This window comes from Wolffia australiana, chromosome 20, assembly GCF_029677425.1.
Source record: "Wolffia australiana isolate 7733 chromosome 20, ASM2967742v1".
NCBI lineage: Eukaryota > Viridiplantae > Streptophyta > Magnoliopsida > Alismatales > Araceae > Wolffia > Wolffia australiana.
Window position 1 is genome coordinate 6,949,547 of NC_135854.1, and position 20,844 is coordinate 6,970,390.

At 39.3% G+C, this 20,844-nt stretch overlaps 1 protein-coding gene and 1 long non-coding RNA gene across 9 annotated transcripts; both read left to right on the forward strand.

Moving 5' to 3' along the window:
• Positions 1–9,203: 9,203 nt before the first annotated feature.
• LOC144716111 (uncharacterized) lies at positions 9,204–10,144 on the forward strand. Its single transcript, XR_013584817.1, has 2 exons — positions 9,204–9,778; positions 9,877–10,144. It is a non-coding gene; the product is annotated as an uncharacterized LOC144716111 (long non-coding RNA).
• Positions 10,145–11,919: 1,775 nt separating this feature from the next.
• On the forward strand, positions 11,920–15,546 carry LOC144716155 (F-box/kelch-repeat protein At5g15710-like). 8 transcript variants are annotated; one of them, XM_078591221.1, is made up of 6 exons: positions 11,920–13,139; positions 13,229–13,313; positions 13,396–13,687; positions 13,843–13,992; positions 14,068–14,106; positions 14,276–15,546. In XM_078591221.1, the coding sequence occupies exon 1, from the start codon at positions 12,015–12,017 to the stop codon at positions 13,059–13,061; it is 1,047 nt and encodes a 348-aa protein (XP_078447347.1). In that variant the 5' UTR covers positions 11,920–12,014; the 3' UTR covers positions 13,062–13,139; positions 13,229–13,313; positions 13,396–13,687; positions 13,843–13,992; positions 14,068–14,106; positions 14,276–15,546. The 8 variants fall into 8 exon arrangements, with proteins under 8 accessions (XP_078447347.1, XP_078447346.1, XP_078447348.1 ...); XM_078591220.1 differs by having other exon boundaries at positions 13,229–13,286; XM_078591222.1 differs by having other exon boundaries at positions 11,920–13,313; positions 13,840–13,992.
• Positions 15,547–20,844: the final 5,298 nt, after the last annotated feature.

The following is a 20,844-nucleotide window of genomic DNA, read 5'->3' on the forward strand; positions in this document are numbered from 1 at the left end:
GACGAAGAACACTCGACACCAAAGAGTTCATGCCTACCTCAGCACCGTAGTGTGTGATGAGGCTGCGGGAAATTTAGGTCGTGACGTGACTGGGCGATCCGTGCGTTGTATGACCCACTAGACAAAAATATATGGGCGTTCCAGGCATTGAACGGCCCTGGTATTGAGTTGACCGGGCTAAGCCAGACTGCTTGGTAACCAGGATGCTTGGGCGTGGCAGACGAGCAGTGATGTAGTTGTCGGAGATTCAGGCGTAGGCGAATACCCGCTCGCGCGAAGCGCGCGTAGGGTGCTCGGAACGCACGGAGCGCGTGGAGCAGCGCGCTTGGGTGCTGAGCGCGCAGAGCGCCAACGCGCGACACGCGGAGAGCGCGGAGGGCGTGCAGCGCATCCGGAGCGCACGGAGCGCGCGCGGCTCGAAGCTTCGGACGGCGTCAATGACGACCGGCGTCGGTGGCACTGGCGTGCACAGGCGCCGGTGGGCACTGGTGGCCGCGTGCGCGACGCGGGCTGGCAGTCGGCGCGCGGCATGTGTGGCGGCGCGCGGCGCGCGTGGGCTGTCGGCACGACGCGCGCGGCGCGGCGCGGCGCTGCATGCTCAGCAAGGGCTGACGGCCAGCGCGTGGCGCGGCGCGCGGTCGCGCGGCGCTGCAAGGCTGCCGGTCGGCACCCAGCGTGCGCGGGCGGCCGCGTGCGCGGTGAGGGTTGGCGGCCGGCGCGGGGGGTCGTGGTGTTGGCGGGTGAGAGAAAAGGAAAGAAAGAGACAAGGAAAGGGAGAGAAAGAGGGTGGGTGATAACTGGCGGTGGCGACGGCAGCAGCGATTGGAGGAGAAGGGGAGGCTAGGGCAAGTCCTCCAAGAAGAGTTAACAAAAACTCAATTCCTGAATTATGACTTGCCTAATTGCTTCTTGAAACAATGGCCTATACTTATAGGCCATGGAGGAAAGAGAAAATACAGTTAAAATAAATAAAATAAAGATGAACGACGTGACGAACGATGCAGTTTTGCGTCACGTCAGGGGGCAATTATGGATCTGCCTTTGGCAACGTGTCAGGATGCATGAAGGAGCATGCGTGGGTGGAGACGTGCCTGATGCTGGCGTGTTAACTTGATCCGGTGACGATGGCGGCATGTCTTCAGCAGTCGTGTTGACTTCCGATGACTGTGGTGACGCGTCCGGTGTCGATGCGTTGACGTCGTCACCACGAGTACTTTCAAAATTTTGTTTTAAAGATCGATTGTGAATTGATCGACATGATTCTGCATCCATGAAACGTGTTTTCCATGGCGGAACCAAGGCATCTAACCCAAAAATTTTCACATATTTCACAAGTCCAAGCATTCTTAGTAAAAATGTGTTCAAAACATTGTTAATTTTAATGAGACTAGTGCTCCCTCTAGTATGTCGATCTATGATTTTGCAGGGATGAAATCAAAGTTGAAGAAATAAATAAAGAGGGAAAGATAGAGGAAGAAAGAATATATGTCAGCTAGGACTGAGCCAGTGCGCAGCAATGCTCAAGCTACCCACACACAAGCCAGTGCAGGGTGCTCAAGCCCACCCATGGCCGACAAGCTGTGGCACCAGGCTCAAACCCATCGATCCACCAAGGAGCCCATAGAGAAGCCCACAAGGGCCTGTGCATATGCACGAGTGGGTAGTCTTTTATTTATTTTGACCTATTATATAGCATTACTTTTTCTCAAATTTTTTGACATGGGATGTTTTTTCTGACTAACTCTTTCAGCTCTGCACCAAGCTGGGCTGCCAAGCAACAAGATGGATCGTGGCACGATGGGTTGCAATTTCAAGATAAATGACAAGAGGATTGATTGGGCTTTGAGCTGACCCAGCTCAAAGTCCCCGTCACAATGGGCCAAAGCATAAGTGGCATTTTAATCCCAACTGTCTGATCTTCATCTAGAGGATCGGACAGTCTGTGTCACATCTGACTTATTTTTCCTTATTTCTTTCTTCTGGCCTTTTGATTGGGTGTGGTCGATAAAGAGGATGGCATGGCTCTTGATGAGTGAATCAGGATTGTAGAAAGGGCTGAAGGGGACGTGGTGAGGACACTGATGTGGCTGTGGCTACACCAAATTTAAAGAGGGTCCACGACTGCGATGTGATCGCAGACGTTCACTCTTTTTCACATGGCATCCAATGGTATGGGCCAATTTGGTCTATCATTGCCCCTGCCCCTTGTCCTCCTCTAGCAGAATGGTAGATTTCAACTGAGGGGGACTGCCACAAGTGATCTAACATCCTGGGAGGATCCCCATGGCCAGTCCAGGTTATCTACAGCCAAGGGAGATCCCTCCTAGGCCTTAAAGGGGGCACCGTGGCCAGAATTTTCTCATCTCTTGACCGAGAAAGAAACAACGATGGGAAACCCTTCCCCCGGTGGCGAGAGCAATGGCGGGACAGTGACACCTTTCTGACAGCTAACAAAGCTCGAGATAGCGCCAGAAGACCTCCAAGACACACGGAGAGCCTGCCATCATGGAGGAGAGCAACAGAGATGCGTGTCAAAGTCAGGGAACGGCGAATGACGCCCCAACCCTTCGCCACTTGAATCAGGGCATTACGGTTAAGTGCTGAAGTCTTCTTGGTAAAAATTTATCCTTGAATCCTCATTTTAATCGTAGTACTGATCTCAATCTCCTTAAAAATCTGATTTTGAAGTTTGATTCAAAGTTTTGTGTCTTTGAGATATTTTCACAAACACTTGCCAGGCATCAAGGAAAATTTCTTGATTTTGCTTATTTTCACCATATTTTTCCTTTTAAAAATTTAAAATTACTTATTATATACATATAAACTTCTATGATCTGCATCTTTGTATTATAAAATTAATGTAACTATATGGCATTATATATATTAATCTCTCTCTTATAAACACTATTTAAATTCTCTTAACCTCCTACTTTATATCTAATTAAATAAATTAAAAATAATTCCTTCTTCTCCCCCTATCTCTCTTAACCTTAATCTAACTCAACTATTAAATTCATATCTAAAGGCCAGCCTCTGTGGAGATGACCTCGCTACTACTATACATTTGAGTGATGTTCTATTTTCATCAAATTTATTTGATTTAGGAAAATTAAAACTAAAACTACAATTCAATTAAATACATAAATTTGCCTTCATCAAATCGGCGCCATTACAGGGGACTGGTGTCCCTCAGAGTGATTTGAATTTTGAGTTGGCACTATTTTGGATATATATCTAAAATTTTATATTTTCTTGAGCTTAACATTACAAGAAAATAAATTTCATCTTATATCAGATAATTTAAAGGAATTTGAGGTGAAATATTTTATACTTGCTTGTGCCATTGCTAGCCTTGTTGCAGGTTTATGAAATACTTCAAACTAAGGTGAAATTTTATTCTCTAATTTCAGATATTTTTATTTTCATATATTTTTTTTGTGCTGATCCTGTTGCCATTAGTTTAGCAACATGACGGATAGACAATGGGTGCTCATTAAGGAAAAGTTCAGTAAAATTATCTGTATTAGTAGCTGAACAGTATATACTTAAATGCCAATCGTGTTGATTCTTGTCATGGTTGTATAAGTGGCCCTTAGACCAAAGACACCACATGCAGCTTTTAGATGGATGATTAACCACAAACTGATATTAAATTGTGTTGTTTAAGGTTTCTAATTTATACAATAATATTTATAATTTTCCTTATTAGCATAGAGCTTGTACGGGTCAAATTTGCAGAAAACATTTATTGAATAGTATTTAATCTTTATTTTAATAATCATTGTATGTTTTTAAAAATTAAATATCATTTTATAAAAATTAATCAATGAAAATAATTTAAATAGGTTCCAAAATATGTGAATGTAATTTTCCTATTTAACCTAATTTATTCAAATTTTATTTTATAAATTTGAAAATCTTAATGGAGTTTTATTGTGGAAAATATAATTACTTATAAATAACCTTAGCCAACAGTTCTGAAGCAGTGGCCTGAATTGAGTGAGTGGATGAGTTTTTCTTTGTAGATTGCAGCAGCAATAACTACATATACGCACCAGTATGGCATGAAATTTTATGAATTTAATATGAGATAATTCCATACAACTACCACCCAAATTGGGAAATAATCATAATTTCATTATAAATATTTGATAAACCCCTAAACATATTTAAATAACTCCAAATATATATTTTATGACTCATAAAATTAATCTCCTTATGAATTTTATGGATTTAATGGCAAAAAATCCATAGAAATAAGAAATGGGAAAATCATAACTTCGTTTAAAAATATAATATACCCCTATAAATATTTAATTATAATATATATTTATATTTCCTCACTTATACAAGTAGTATTTATGGAGTTAATGTCAAATTTTTTTGTTCAAATACCATAAAATTTAAAAATTGGACCTGTCAAAATCTAAAAAATCATTTTAGGGATTAATAACATGAATTTATGATCATTTAAATAAAAATAAACACATAAAATATATGCAATTACTATAAAAATTAGCATAGTATTTTTGATTCTCAATAGATAGGTATGTTTTCACTACAAGTTAAGAGACCCTAATCACGAGATTCAAACTAATATTCACTTATATATTCTAAGAAATACAAAATTGTGATTAAGTGTTCAATATGGGATCCTCCGTCTTCGGTATTAGAGGAGCTTGACTTGAGGAAGAAGAAGCATTAAATCATTTGGCGAGGGTTGTGGATATATTAGAGAAAAAAATCTCCAATAATCTATGTTACTCAATAGTATAATCAGAATAATGGACTAGCGTTTGATCATTAACCATACCCTAAATTATTCAGAATTTTATGGTAAATGATGATAATTGATATTTTTAAGGTTCCATGGGAGAGTTCAATCATGACCCTATATTTTCTAGAGCATGAGGTGCAGCTTAGCAGGTCCCAGGTCAAAAACTTAACCTAGCAATTAGGTAAAAGCTATCCTTGAATAATTATGTAATGTGGCAATATAGTTAACGAATATGATTGCCACTAGATTTTATTGGTTCATTAGAGTTATTAACTAGACTGATACATGGGCCTAGAGGAGAACACATCAAATATATATGGATATTAGTGGATATACTCAATTAGGTATTAATAGGGGGACAGCTTAGGTGCCCATGCTAACCAGATCACCATCTAAAGTCTCATATATAAAATTTGAATTGATTTACTTATTTGGATATTTGAAATGTGATTTCTTACAATCAATAAAACCTCCAGAACCAAACATTTATTAGTTAAACACATACTATATCAATGAGAAACTGTGGATTAAGCTTATGAAAATATATTATGAAAGAAAACTTTTTAGGATCAATGTTATATAAACATAAATAATAACATTTATTACAGAGTAAGACTCGACATTATACATTGTATAAAAGCTTTCTATTAGACTAAGAATTCTAGGATTCAGAAAATGGTGGATGGAGAAAAGTAGAAGTATAATAAGTGTAGTGTTCATGGGACTTTGATTGAACTTCCTCTCCAATATTCTGGCCATGGATTTTGCTACATCATCTTCGTTGAGTTATTCTCCCCTATACCGAGGGCTAATGATCCAATCTTAACCACTCAATTACCTCAGTGTGCTTCTTACTACATCTAAGCTAAGACTCATTTGAATCCCATGGTTAGAGACTCGTAAGCCATAGTCAAAATGTAATCATCCATCCACAAGATGTCTTTGGTGTCTCAGGTCGACAGATCCCTGATACAACTGTGACATGCATCAACTTGATTGATGTTTAGGTATACTACCATGCAAGGATTCATAAAGATCAGTTCAATGAAATCTTTCTTCAAAGACCACACACCATTTGTCCTTAGTGTCTCCACATGAACAGCCACATGATCAACCATATTTATCAAATAAGAAAGATCAAATAGTGTTATTCTATCTGAATAATTTGATCTCCGTCTCGACTATCATTGAATATGAATGCTTGGAATACATGTTCAAAGACTGATGATTGTTGTATTATGATCTCATCATAATTTACTAGGTCATTGCACGTATTCATAGACTTCATTATAAACATCACACGGCAATAATAATGAATGAATATTTCTTTCAATGCATTTAAACAAAACTTTGAGGTGTGATTGGCTTCACGTTAATAATAAACACCGATTAAAACACAAATATTATTTTGGGTTGCAAGTGTTACCTATATAATTGTTTTCCAGGTCAAAATTTGTGTGTTTCTCTCCATAATAGTTCTGTATGTACAAAAGTACAAGAAATACAATGTCTAGACTTCATGCCCAATATTTACGATTTTTATAATTTTTTTATGCCTGCGCTGAATGGATAGTTTTCATACCTAAGGTAGCTGTAAGTTCATTAATTCTTTTGTATTCACAACCAATTCCTGTTCTTAAATTCATCTATCAATGAAAAAATGAAAATGAAATTAAAATGAGAGTTAAAACCTTGTCCAAAGTCTAGCTCATGATGTTCCTTAGTATAATGGTCACCGTGAGGTATAGATTCAAATGAGGTTGACACCTTGAGACTAATCCACCAGTGATCAATGGAGGAAATATATTTACTGTCCTGCAGAAGTATAATAATAAAGAGCATTGGTTGAAGTTACAACAACAGATGGTAAAAACCCATGGTATTAACAATCATGGAAATTGACAAATATTGATTTCAGAAAATGGTAGCAGCTCCTGATGAATAACATGTAAAACTACGGTATTTCATAAATAGTGCAGATATAAATACCCAACAAGTTAAATACATAAGATGAAACTTTTCGCCCTTTTATCTTTTGAAATGCTTTTATAATGTAATTATTGAACAATGAAACTTTTCTCCCTTTTATCTTTTGAAATGCTTTTATAATGTAATTAATGAACAACAGCTAAAGAAATTCACTTGTTCCTGTGTCTACCTCAACCATAGGCCTTCTTAAGTCATCCATCAAGAACCTAAAATTTCAATAAAAATGGCTTCCGCATTAAATTAGGGCTAATATTTTATTTCTTCTAGTTTAAGAATCAATAATTTTGGAAACTACCATTTAAGAATCAATAGAATGGGTTCCGCATTAAATCAGGGCTAATAAAATATTTCTTTCAATTATCTGAGTCAGTTAGACAGGAAAATCTACCTGATTCAAGGAGGTATAAAAATTTCATTAGTTTTCCAATGATATTCGAGAAATAAATCGGCCCCCCAAGTCTTGAATGTTGAAGAATGAAAAGCCCTCTTAAATTAAATTTTGAGGGAAATATTTATTTTGAGGGAAATGCGTATTTCTCCAAGTAATGTGTCTTTTCTGGGGCGTCTACGCCGTAGACTCTACGTTTTCTTCTGACGGTGGCAGTTGACTTCACGTCCCACATCGAAAGATCCTCGCTGTCCCCATATGGTTAGAGAGAGAGAGATGGTGATTGATGAAGTAGAGAGAGAGATGGCGATTGATGGGGGAGAGAGAGAATGATGGAGTGCAGAGAGAGAGAGATGGTGAGTGATGGGGGAGAAAGAGAATGATGGAGTAGAGAGAGAAATGGTTGTGATGTAGGAGAGAGAGATGGTGAGTGATGGGGGAGAGAGAGAATGATGGAGTAGAGAGAGAAATGGTTGTGATGGAGGAGAGAGAGATGGTGAGTGATGGGGGAGAGAGAGAATGATGGAGTAGAGAGAGAAATGGTTGTGATGGAGGAGAGAGAGATGGTGAGTGATGGGGGGAGAATGATGGAGTAGAGAAAGAAATGGTTGTGATGGAGGAGAGAGAAATGGAGTAAAGACTGAAATGGTGAGTGATGGAGTAGAGAGAGAAATGGTTTGATGGAGGAGAGAAAGAATGATGGAGTAGAGAGAGAGAACCAAGGGAGGAAATGATGGAGTAGAAAGAGAAATAGAGAGGTAGAATGATGATTTACAGAGAGAGATGGAGAGTGATGGAGGAGAGAGAAAGATGGAAATTGATGGAGGAGAGAGAAAGACAACGAAGAGAGAGAGAAAGAATGATGGAGTACAAAGAGAGATGGAGGGAGAGAAAATGATGGTGGAGAGAGAAAGACAGCGAAGTGAGAAAGAGAATGATGGAGGAGAGAGAGACGGAGAATGATAAAGAGAGAGAGACAGCGCAGTGAGAGAGAATGATGGAGGAGAGAGAGACAAAGCAGAGAGAAAGATAATGGTGGAGGAGAGAGAGACAACGCAGAGAGAAAGATAATGATGGAGGAGAGAGAGACAACGCAGAGAGAAAGATAATGATGGAGGAGAGAGAGACAACGCAGAGGGAAAGAGGATGATGGAGGTGACAGGGACAACGCAGAGAGAAAGAGGATGATGGAGGAGAGAGCGATATGAAGAGTGGAAGAGAGAGAGATAGACAACGCAGAGAGAAAGAGAATGATGGAGGAGAGAGAGAGACAACGCAGAGAGAAAGAGAATGACGAAGGAGAGAGAGATATGAAGAATGGAGGGGAGAGAGAGAGACAACGCAGAGAGAAAGCATAAGGAGGAGAGAGAGATATGACGAGTGGAGGAGAGAGAGAGAGAACGCAGAAAGAAAGAGAAAGGAGGAGACAGAGATATGAAGAGTGGAGGAGGAACGCAGAGATAAAGAGAATGGAGGAGAGAGAGATATGAAGAATGGAAGAGAGAGAGAGACAACGCAGAGAGAAAGAGAATGATGGAAGTTAGAGAGAGAGACAACGCAGAGAGAAAGAGGATGAACGAGGAGAGAGATATGAAGAATGGAGGAGAGAGATAGACAACGCAGAGAGAAAGAGGATGAAGGAGGAGAGAGAGATATGAAGAATGGAGGAGAGAGATAGACAACGCAGAGAGAAAGAGGATGAAGGAGGAGAGAGAGATATGAAGAATGGAGGAGAGAGATAGACAACGCAGAGAGAAAGAGCATGGAGGAGAGAGAGATATGAAGAATGGAGGAGAGAGGGACAACGCAGAGAGAAAGAGAATGATGGAGGAGAGAGAGATATGAAGAATGGAGGAGAGAGCGAGACAGACGCAGAGAGAAGGAGAATGGAGGAGGAGAGAGATATAAGAAGAATGGAGGAGAGAGAGAGACAACGCAGAGAGAAAGACAATGATGGAGAAGAGAGAGATATGTTCAATGGAGACGGATGTAGGAGAGAGAGAGGCAACACGGAGAGGGAGAGAGAATGATGGTGGAGAGAGAGATATGGAGAGTGATGGTCCGAACGAGACAGCGCAGAGAGAGAGAATGATGGAGTAGAGAGAGAGATGAAGAGTTAAATTGTAGAGAGAGATAATTTATTCGCGTTAGAGGGGATGTCAACGTCGTTCATCCACCGAATCAGTCAACAAATCTATCTTGAATCCCGTCAATGATAGAATCACCGTATAAAACAACCATCAATATAATCCGTATAAATCTTCACACATTCAACAGCAAGACGAACTCCCTCACGGCGTCGGCCATTACAGCCTGGCCGAGCCCCCATTCCTTTCGAATTCAATCATGCAAGAGAATCATACACAATATATATAATATTCATCGATTGATTGAATATTTATACAGATTATACGGATTGCGGATGTCTTCTCATCGGAGGACGATAATCGGAGATGTTGCTGCTGGATTTCGCGCTGTGGATCGTCCCCTTCACTCTTCTAATCGCGCCGTGCAGAAGATTCACGTCAATGCTCGTCCAGCTCCGGCGATTTCTTCGGATTCTTTCTCGCGGCGGGATTCCCGATTTCTGGAGCTATCTGGCGAGCTCTCGGATTTGAATTACGGTAGTGTAAATCGGTTTTTCTTAGAATAATCGTTCGAATTCCTCGATTGAATCTTCTTTCCTTCTTTTAAATTTGAGAATGTTATCTGCGGAAAGCAGGAAAGATCGATTTAATGTTCGTGCCGAGGGATTCCCGATTTCTGCAGATATCCGCCGAGGTTTTGTATTTGAATTATGGCATTGCTGATCGATCGTGTCCTCGATGAAAACTTTTGTTCTTCTACGAATTCGATCAACTGTGAATGAGGATTAAAGATCGGAAGAGTTCGTCGCAATGGGCGGGAAGCGGGAAAGATCAAGTATCATGTATTCTTGTCCGTGATGATTTCTTTCAAAGAATTCCAATAATTGGTCTTCTTAGCATAAATTTGTCGGAAGAAAGATAAGAACAACACGAAAATTCGAGCGAGATCGACTGATTATCGCCGGACAAATCTCATTTTCCGGAGAAAATCGGATAGAACAGAGATTTAGAAAGAATTATATAATGTCGCGGGGAGAATTCTCGATGACAGAGTTGTAACGAATTCACGTTATGTCCCACTTAGGTACAATAAAAAATACTTTTCTATTTGAATTTTAATGATCGATCTAACAACATTTTATAAAATATTTATAAATTGCTCCCGTCCGCCGCCCCGTTCAACCGTGGGACGAGACGGAACGGGTATCTTGCTCGTCCTCGTCACCAGTACAGTACAAAGGCGATGACGATTTCGTCTTCGTCATCTGACCAGGACGAATGACGGCGAGAGATGACGACTCGTCTCTTATAACGTTGACGGCGGCCATTGATCGACAGGGTTGACTTGTGTATGGGTCAACGTCTGTGGAATATCTCGTCCATCTTCTAACCCATCAGTAGGAATCAGCACATCCAGATGACGATGACGACAGATGTCGGTCAACACATCCACATGTCGGTCAACAGATGACGGCATCGATGTCAACAGACGTAGACATACAGAGTCTTAATATTTCATCGTCATTCACATGATCCAAGAACATCATCATCCAGTAAAGAAAGACCAGAGCTTCCAATCCCTTGCTCAAACCTCGTTCAGGTTGTCGATAATGTCGACCCATGCAGGTGCTGACGTCACTAGAGACGGAGAGTTAGTGTTCGGCCGTCTGATATCCCTTGCATACCCAATAACCAAATGAAATCGAGGTGGCTTCAGATACCGGATATCGGATATTGGACATGTATCAAATATCCATTGGATACCGGATATTGTAGGCCTCTGGACGAAACAAACACTGGTACCTATAGTTCTGTATCGTCCCGGGCGTGGACGATGGACGGGACGGGATGAATTTTGTCCCGTCCGACGTCAGATTCAGTGCAGGAACGAAGGACCGGACGAATTTTCGTCCAACGGTACAAAAACCGTCCCGTCCAGTCCTCCCGGGACGGATTTCCATCCTGTCCAGGGAAAAAACCGTCCCATCCCCTCGTCCCGGATGAAAAAAAACCCGTTTTATATTTTTACTATATTAATAGATATATATATATATTCTAAGTTTTTTAGGAAAATAGGGAAGAGAGAGAATGCGAAGGGACATATGTACAATTATTTTTGGGCGGCGTCAGTTGGCACGCGCGTAAAAATACAGGGACTTTGATGCAAATTGGCATAGCGGGGCCACGTGGCTACATCTCAAACATCAGATGTGAATCTGGCGGGTTTTCGTCCAGATTCGTCGGCCCATTGTCCAAGACCTCCAGACAGATGGTTTTTTCGTCACGTGGGACGAAAACCGTCCCGTCCGACGGTCCATGGGATAATTTTTTCGTCCCAAATTTGGTCCAAACCCGTGGACAGGACGATTTTTTCGTCCCGGGACAAAAAAATCAACCTGTCCGCGTCCCTGCACTATACTGGTACCAGTTAACGAATCTGACATCTCATATCGAAATCTAATGATCAATCTGACATCTGATATCCGGTCCGATATCGTCATCAGATACTGGGCTCGGGACGGGCGACCACTACGGAGATGTCGATGAAGTATGTACGGCTAGATCATGGTCATCGTCATCACTTTCATAGTCGTAGTTGAAGCCTCAGTCAACGCCATCATGAAGTCAAACTAACCGTTGACCGTCGTTGACTGGGCCTTTTACTCCGAAAAAGAAATAGCGGTCGGAGGCCCATTAAGGATTCATATAAATTCAAAATTGAATTTTAACATTCTAGAAGCTTTCAATTGCTCGGGAGATCGATCGATCGGCTATGGCGGAAGATCAGCTACCGGACTGCCTCTGGGAGAAGGTATTCTCGCTCCTTCCCGTCTCCTCGTTGATCTCCGCAAGAACTGTCTGCCGACGGTGGAATCACATCATCAGATCCGATATCTTCTCCTTGATCTACTCAGCCACATCGCCCTGCCGTTTCAATCTCGTCGATGACGTTATCTTCGTGCTCTTCGCCGATCTTGACTGCTCAGATCCTTTTGCCGCGGCTTACCAGGCCTCATCCGATCGTTGGATCCCTTTTCCTCTATCTCGATTCTTCGGTAATGGATTCCGCGGCGTTCTTGCTTCGGGAGGGCCGCTTTTTCTATCGGAGAATGGCAAATTATCTCTACTTTTGTGCAATTTATTTTCGGGAACTGCGTGCGAGATCCCCGCTATGATCTCTTCGCATGGACAGAGTTACGTGTTGGGGATGATTGACTACGGGGCAGCGGGATACCAGATCGTCTCTGTGTCGACCGCCGACCGTGTCTTGTCCCAGATGTTTGACTCGAGGACAGGAGATTGGGAATTGAAAGGCCAGATATTGGGGAAATTTGCTGTTCTTGGTAATTCTGCGTATTTGGACGGAATTCTCTATATATTAAGCCGCGGTCCGGATCATCTGTTGGCGTTTGATCTGAATTCTGGAGATTGGGCCGTTCTTGACGTGGCCATGCCGTCGTCTTGCGTAGTTTGTTCTCATATTCTGGTTCATGGGGGTTGCATTTTCTTGATAGCTGGATTGGAGGAGGAAGGCGACATCTGCGAGATCGTTTTCTGGGTGCTCGATTTGAAGGAGAAGAATTGGAACCTCTTCGGATGCATGCCAAAGGATCTGCTTGAACAGTTTCGGGGCCATCGACTCTATCACTTCTACACAGTCGATTTGAAGGGATTGGTTTGCTTTTGCAATACGTCGTGCTACACTCCTCTAATGTGTGATCTGAGAGGAATGAAGTGGTGGTGGCCGCGGCGCTGCCCTTTCAAGATTCCCATGAATGCGCAGACTTGGTTTGGCCACGCTCTGGAGCCTCGGATTTAAGCACCCAGATGACTGAATTAACCAAATTGGGGTGTCTGGTTACTGAAAAAACTGTTCTTGGACAAAATCATTGTAAAGGTAAAGCCATTCTTCCATCCCTAAGAGTCATGAAACCCTCTTTCAATTTTAATCTTTCTTGAATTTGGTCCTGTGTTCATTTTGTACAGGGAACTTGACCATCGATTAACAAAATCATTTCTGTGCCTAATTTTTTTGCGGACCAGTGTATGAGATAATAATCTTGAATTTAAGGTTTTTTTGACATTTTCCTTGATAGTTTCAATCTATGTTTCCTCTTCTTGTCATCTCTCTTTCTTGTTGCAAAAATTGGCAGTCGTCTGGGTATTCGGCATGCCATTTGTTGCTATCGGACTTATTGCTCCTGCAGTCTCCCAGCTGTCAATCCCTATACACAGTTGGGAAAATTAAAAGATATTTCTTGAGTGAGAAGAATTGGGAAACCCCACTTTTAAGAGTACATGGTGGGCCACGATAAATGGGTCCGTGGGTGTTATAAGTTCAGATCGTATGAAGCCTTATACCGTGGACCTCATTGGTGCAAGTATGCAATACAGGACGCTTAAATATGAAACGACAATGCAAAAATGTTGAGCGGTAAAATTCAGGTCTGAAACTTTTTATAATTTTCCAAATACTTAAATCATATGATTATTAATGTGTCCTTTCGTTTATTGGACCATAGAAGCCCTCTCAAATATTAATTTCTCTTGATCTTTTTTCCTTTTATATGTACATGTCTCTCTCCTTTGGAACAAAGCAGACCGTCCTTAGTGATTTCTCATGATCCTTGGATACCTAGAATGACCCCTATCCATGTGCTATCTGTTTGGGGGAGTGATGCAATAGTCGGCCAAGTGTTCAAGAAGAGTGAGGCAACCCTCTCTCTATTAGAGGACATGAAGAATACATCGTGAGTCTCTCTTTCGCTTTCCAATTCCCCTTCTCCTGCTCATCTTGTTGATTAGCCGTTCTCTCACTTGCACAGATCAAGAGGACCCCGTCGCTATCTCTCCTTATCTTTTAGGTGCCGTTTCTCACTCTTCTCTCCCAGATCCGTGATCACTTGTTATCTATTTTCCCTTCCATACGATTCTCCATTCTTTGCATTTATGATCTCTCTACCGTTATCCCTTCCATTTTGGACGACTGAACACTGATCTTCAATTTGGATTTTTGGCAAGTTGATTTCATAGGCAGTTGAGTTAAAGGGAGCAGTATGATACGAACCAATGTGGTTTGTTCAGTGAAATGAGAATGAGAGAGGGATGATCGGCCGGGATGCACATCGCCGAGAGGACAATGATGAAGAAGATTTGCAGGGTGGTCGTCTCTTAAGGGGACGGCAACAGACAGATGGGGTGGGTGTCGTCGGTCCGAGTCATCAACTCCAAAATGGGTTCATGTAAGAGTTCAAAGGCCTGCCCTCCAACAAGGAGGAATGTATCATTTAAAAGGACTTAGAGGATATGGGAATCAAAGATGGAAAATGGAAATGCCCTTAGTGGGCTAAGCTACGAGAGGGATCATCATATCACAGTATCATTTGGCATCAGAGATCAGCCTCCATCATCTTTTATGTCTATGCCAATAGGAGTGGGGGGAAGGGAATAAAGCTACAGTGGAGGAAATAGAGGTTTGAATTGCCAACTTGCGAGGGCAATTCTCCACCATTCAAGCCACAGCACAGCGAAGCGAGGGACAAGTGAAAGCCCTCGAGAAGTTCAGCCTTGACCTAGACAAGCAGATCTCAGCACTTCACCGAAAGCTTGATGCTTGACACCAGCCCTTGTGCAAAAAATCTTTGACGCCTCGTTGTCTTGTTCGCCATCACCAGAATCGCCCCTTGAAATCCTACCTGTACCATATCTCTAGCCCTTGACGATGGCTCTTACCGTTGATGGGGGGACGATGTTTCCTAAATGGCAACCTCGGCCGTGTTTGTCAGTTGCTGCTAGACATGGTCGTTCTGTTCTTTTTGTGCAAATTGTTTGTTCTGTTCGGTTTGCCGAACAGAAGAAAAACAAATTCGAACAGAACATCACACAGACTCATGTGCGGTTCTTTTGTTCGCTTTGTGCGAATTTTGTTATAGTTTTGTGCGAGTGTGCGAATTTTGTTCGTTTTTGAAAGAAAAAAGAATGGAACAATGAACAAGGCCCTGTGCGATTCTTCGTGCAATTTTTGTTCTTGTAAAATGAACAGAACAGAACAACCATGTCTAGTTGCTGCAGAAGTTGGGAAACCCTGCCTAAATTTGTCAAGACAGGACATCAGACCAATGTGTCTAGTCATATACAGGAGAAGGATCTCTTCAATGAACTCTCCAATGCTATTGGATCCAATTCTCCCATCATTGGGGGTTCTTTCGGAATCAAACTCTTCGATATGTAAACATAACTTCCCCCCCCGGAAAACGAGTTATCTCAAAGAGGTAGTATCTTTATACACTTTCATGTTCACGTGACTGATGGGCCATTTTCACAGAACATTGTCCAATTAATAGTAGGGGAGGGGGGCATGCACAGGTCTGGAACTAACTGGCATGGTCATAACTGATTTTTGTCTCCTTTGATCCCCATCACTCTTGGTAGGCACTAATGGATGTCTCTGTCTTCGGTGGCATCGTGAAATTCTCATCAACCATATCATCAATGATGGAACATGACCTACCTTACAGACATCTAAAGCATCACTAACATCATGATGGGTTTAACAACCTGCTCCCCATTTCAGCCCGGCCGACCAAGATCCATTAGTAAGGGGTCATCTTTCTGTCTCTCTCGTTCTCGCTCTCTCCCCGCGACATCCATTCCTCAAGTGTCAGATTCCCTCAGAGTCAGACGTTCTTCCAGGATTTTTAACTGAGGGATGAATCAAGAATCAAGATTTTTAACTGATGTAAGAACCCCAAGAAAATAAGAAAACAATGATCAAATGGGGGAGGACAAGAGAAGGAAATTTTGCGCTGGGTAAACTAGAGGAGATAATATGGAAAATCAAAAAATTTCATGAATGATTCTTGATGGGGGGCAATCTTACTAAAGGGTACATACAAACCTAAACATTTCTAAGGTTGGAGAGTAAGTTAAGATGATTTACTATTCAAGGTGAGCTTGTCTTCACCCCGACAACTCCAGGTAATGTTAGTATCTTTAGGCCAATGTTATTTAAGGCACTGAAATTTCCTTCAAATATGTTTCATATTAGTTATGTACACATTAAATTATAAAATGCTTGACTCAAATAAAATCATACAAGGAACGTATCAAGATTCAACATATTTAATTCATGTTCAAACCCCACGAAAATCAGAAAACATTTATCAAATGGAGAAAGATGAAAGAGGAACTCTTGTGCAGGAGAAACAACCCAAACAAAGATGACAGAATAAAAAAGATCAAGAAATTTTCAAAATAAAATCTTGATCAGGGGGAATTGTGCTAAAGGATAGACAAATGCCTAAATATTTCTAAGGTAAGAGAATAAGTTAAGACACTGTACTAAGCAAGATGAACACTTCTTTGCCGAAAAAACTATAATTTATCTTTTATAAAATTTATACAAGAAGTTTGGAGGTCATATAATTTACTGGCATGCATTACTTCATAAAAAATAAGCATAATATGTAATATAAAATACTAAAAATTTAAGGTTATGTTTAATTATAATCTTCAATAAAATGAGATTACTTTTAATATGTTAGAGAAACTTTAATGTCTGTGAGTATTTACGCTAAGGATATAGAAACATATTTAATACTATACTCTATTATTATGCTTACTTCATAAAAAATGACCATAATATGTAATATAAAATACTAAAAAATTAAGGTTATGTTTAATTATAATCTTCAATAAAATGAGATTATTTCTAATATGTTAGAAAATACTTTAATGTCTATGAGTATTTACGTTAAGGATATAGAAGCATATTTAATACTATACACTATTATTATGCTTACTTCATAAAAATGAGCATAACATATAATATAAAAATACTAAAAAAATAAGATGGCGTTTAATTTTATGTAAAATAAAATGAGATTAATTCTAATATTTTTGGGAATACTTTAATGGCCGCGAGTATTTACATTAAGGATTTAGAAACATATTTGATACTGTACTCAATTATTATACTTCATAAAAAAAAATCATAATATGTAATATAAAAATTACTAAAAAAATAAGATTGCTTTTTATTATAATCTTAAATAAAATGAGATTAATTCTAATATGTTAGGGAATACTTTAATGGCTGTGAGTATTTGCATTAACGATATGGAAACATATTTAATACTGCACTCAATTATCCATTCACAGCCAAGGCTACACTTCCATTAAAAATTTCCTCTTATCATTAAAGATAGAATGGTTCTTACTAAACAATGGACGCAAACTCAACATGGTCTGTTATAAACGTGGATCATGACATCCGGCCCATAGGTATGCCTTCTATGGCTAAAGGGTTTCTACCCAATATAACACCAAGGAGAAGATGATAATGCTCTTTTCACAACCATTGCAGATGTAAAAACTCTTGGATGAGAGTGAAGATCCAATAGCATCCATAGTTATATTAAAAGACTACTTAGTTTGACCATATGGTAAAAAAGATAAATCACTGTTTCAGTAATTAGATTTTCTATGACATGAAAATAAACATATTTTCTCTAACTGTTCAAATGATTATCCAGAGTTGACCTCATTTGATTTTTTAATGAGTTTGTCAAATTCCTGATTACTACCTTTTGGTATTTAAGGCTGAATTTATTGATGATTTTATGAACACTAATTCCAAGAAAATATAACTATCCAATTATGATATATTGAGTAAAATGATGTAGTAAATAGAACTGACATTTCCGTATTTTTTTTGAAGCTGAGATTGTTGGCATAACACCTAGTTTTTGGTCTTAATAGATGAATGTGGTTTTTAACTTAATAGATGAATGGAAAAATGGGAAAATATAAAAATTTGAAATTAACATGATTACTCTTTCATATTGTCTAATCACAATCAATACATATTAATGGTTGAGTCTTAATAAATGACAATTATGCCCTTTCTAATTTCTCAGTCCCTATGGACAGTTTTGAGCCCTAATGATAATATGCAGTTCATACTTGTTTATGTATAAAAATTCATGCATTTCTGGGGTTAACTTTGTAAGTTATATTGCATATTATCAGTTTCTTATCTAAAATTCCTAAAAAAATATATAAATAGTTATTTTGAATTAATTTGAATATAATTTAATGTTTTAAGTTGTTCTAATGAAAAATAGAATTTTAGATGATAAAATTTGGTGAAAATTTCATGTTAAAAGGATGACTAAATCAAAAGATATTTAATTTTAAAATTTCAGAATTTATATGGAGTTTTTTGAATACTTTCTTATGTTAAAAGCGCAAAAGGAGGCCCATTAACCACCTGGCCCTGGCTGACATGGCAGGCTCAACTACGTGGTGGGCCATGTCAGCACCCAGAGGGAACAAGTGGCATTGACGGGGCACCCGTGGGCGCTCACGTATGCGTGGCAAGAGGAGAAATGGGCCCAAATAAGAAGTTTTCAATGGATTACATTTGCATTTTTATTTATGCTTAAAACTATTTTTAAATTCATCCATATGGGATTATCTGGCTATTCATTTAAAAGGTCAGCTTACCTCCTCTTCTTTTGTTATTTTCTGCAGGTCAAAGGTGCATTGATCGGACGGTCCACGAGTGATCCGGTTATAAAGTAACCAGATCCAACGTCCAAAAAAGAACCTGACTTTAAAGAAGAAGATCCAATGTTCCTGGGGTACATCGATCGGACGGCTTGCGGCTAATCCGACTATTTTGGACCGTATCTGACGGCTAGAAAGCAATCCGATTTTTAAGAGGAGATCAAATGGTGAAAAATTCTACTGATCATGATGATCGGACGATTTGATGGTTGAGGATCATTCCGATCATAAAAAATTGAGAAAAGGCTAGAAAAATCATAAAAAATCAGAAAATATCTTAAAATCGAAAAAATCCTAAAATAAACATTACTCAAACGGCAATAACTGTTGACCTGGAGGGCTTTTTGACTTGAGATTTTTTTGGTGGTTTCCTCTGATAACCACCTATTTTGTGGCCTACAGAATGCTTATAAAAGGCCTCGTAAGTAATTTTTCAGTTTATGTTTTGTTATGTACTGAAAATTTGGAAAAGTTGTGAAAGAAAAGAGTTTTCAAAGCATCTAGTTCTTCCAATTTGTTGTGGCTTCTAGCAAATGGCTAGCCGGAGAGAAACAAAGCCCAAGGCGACAAGAAAATTTGTGTTTTCATCAAAAGATTAGTCAATATCTTCTCTTCTCATTAATTGATTCATGTTTGAGTAAGACGTCAAGACACCGGGCGAAATGTAGGGGTCCATGAAGATATCAATGTGAAGAGAGCATCACTCAGAGAGGTGAAAGCAAGGTTGGATAAAAATAGATTTTTTTTTTTATAGTTTTATTAGAATAAATTTAGATTTAGGTAAATATCCCTAATTTAAATCACCACTTAGATCTTTATGTTTTTGATCTACGAAAGTAGATAAATACATAAAGATAATTCCATCATCCTTCTCATCTTTCCACATTATTAAATAAATCCTAATTTAAATCTAGATACCTTTCCTCCCTGTGGATTGATCCTTGCTCACTCTATATTAGGTTATTTAGTGATTAAGGAGTTATAAATTTTTTGTATAAGTTGATTTGCCTAATATCACACATTATAAACACTTAAAATTGACTTATCACCTAACTTTAAAACCCTTTTCTCCTTGCTCTTTGAAAATCAATGTCTAAAAGCTAGAGAGATACTTCACTCCATGAATCAATTTTGAAGCTGTTTTTCAGCATTTATTTAGGATCATATTTGTTTCTGATATCAATTTTACTCCATAGAAATTAAAATCGTGTTTTTTGAGAAGTGTGATTCAAGAGTTAAAGGAAAGAAGGCTGGTCCTCAAATTTTGCACATCCTTGACCTTAGTGATAAGTTTGATCTCTTTAACACCTAACTTTAGATTGATTATTGAGATATTTTCAAATTATAACTAACTAGTTTCTAACATTCATACAATCCACAATTTAGATTTATATCTTTTGGTGTTAATTTTTTAAAGAGTTATAGGGGTTTGTACTTAGACGTGAAAGAATCAGACAGTTGACTAAGAATGAGGAAAAGGTTGTGGAGTATGTTGGTCAGGTCCATTACAATAGATTCTGGATTAGATGAGAGCTCACAATTGAGTGTAGTCCAGGATGAATTAGCCATTTCATAGTCCTAAATGATAGGCAAGACACATCTATCATGGATGACATGATTATGGCCATAACAACCATATCTCACTTCCACCATGAGTAATCTGGATCAGAGAAGACTGGAGCTCATGGTCGTCATTCATGGGTAAGGGGCAGCCCTAGTCCTTGTGTGACACTATGACTATCACTTGGCGATGCCAGAGATGATAGTTGCGGGTGTTAGCTTTAGATCGATGGGTGGAGTATGGCTAGATGAGGATTGTAATTGATCTTGAGGGCACATTGTTCTCTAGAGGCAAGATTTTTGGACGATTGATTGATCATATTCTAATGATCTTAAGGTAGTGGCTCTAATACTACGTGATAACATGCATTTTAGTACCTTATATGATCACTTTTACATGCTTATTTGCATTAAATCACTCATATTTTCATGTTATTAAGCTTAAAATGATTAAATATATTTTTAGAATGATT

What these genes read in the sequence shown, in the direction of transcription:
- LOC144716155 (XM_078591222.1), top strand. Translation starts at nt 12,015, where the DNA reads ATGGCGGAAGATCAGCTACCGGACTGCCTCTGGGAGAAGGTATTCTCG.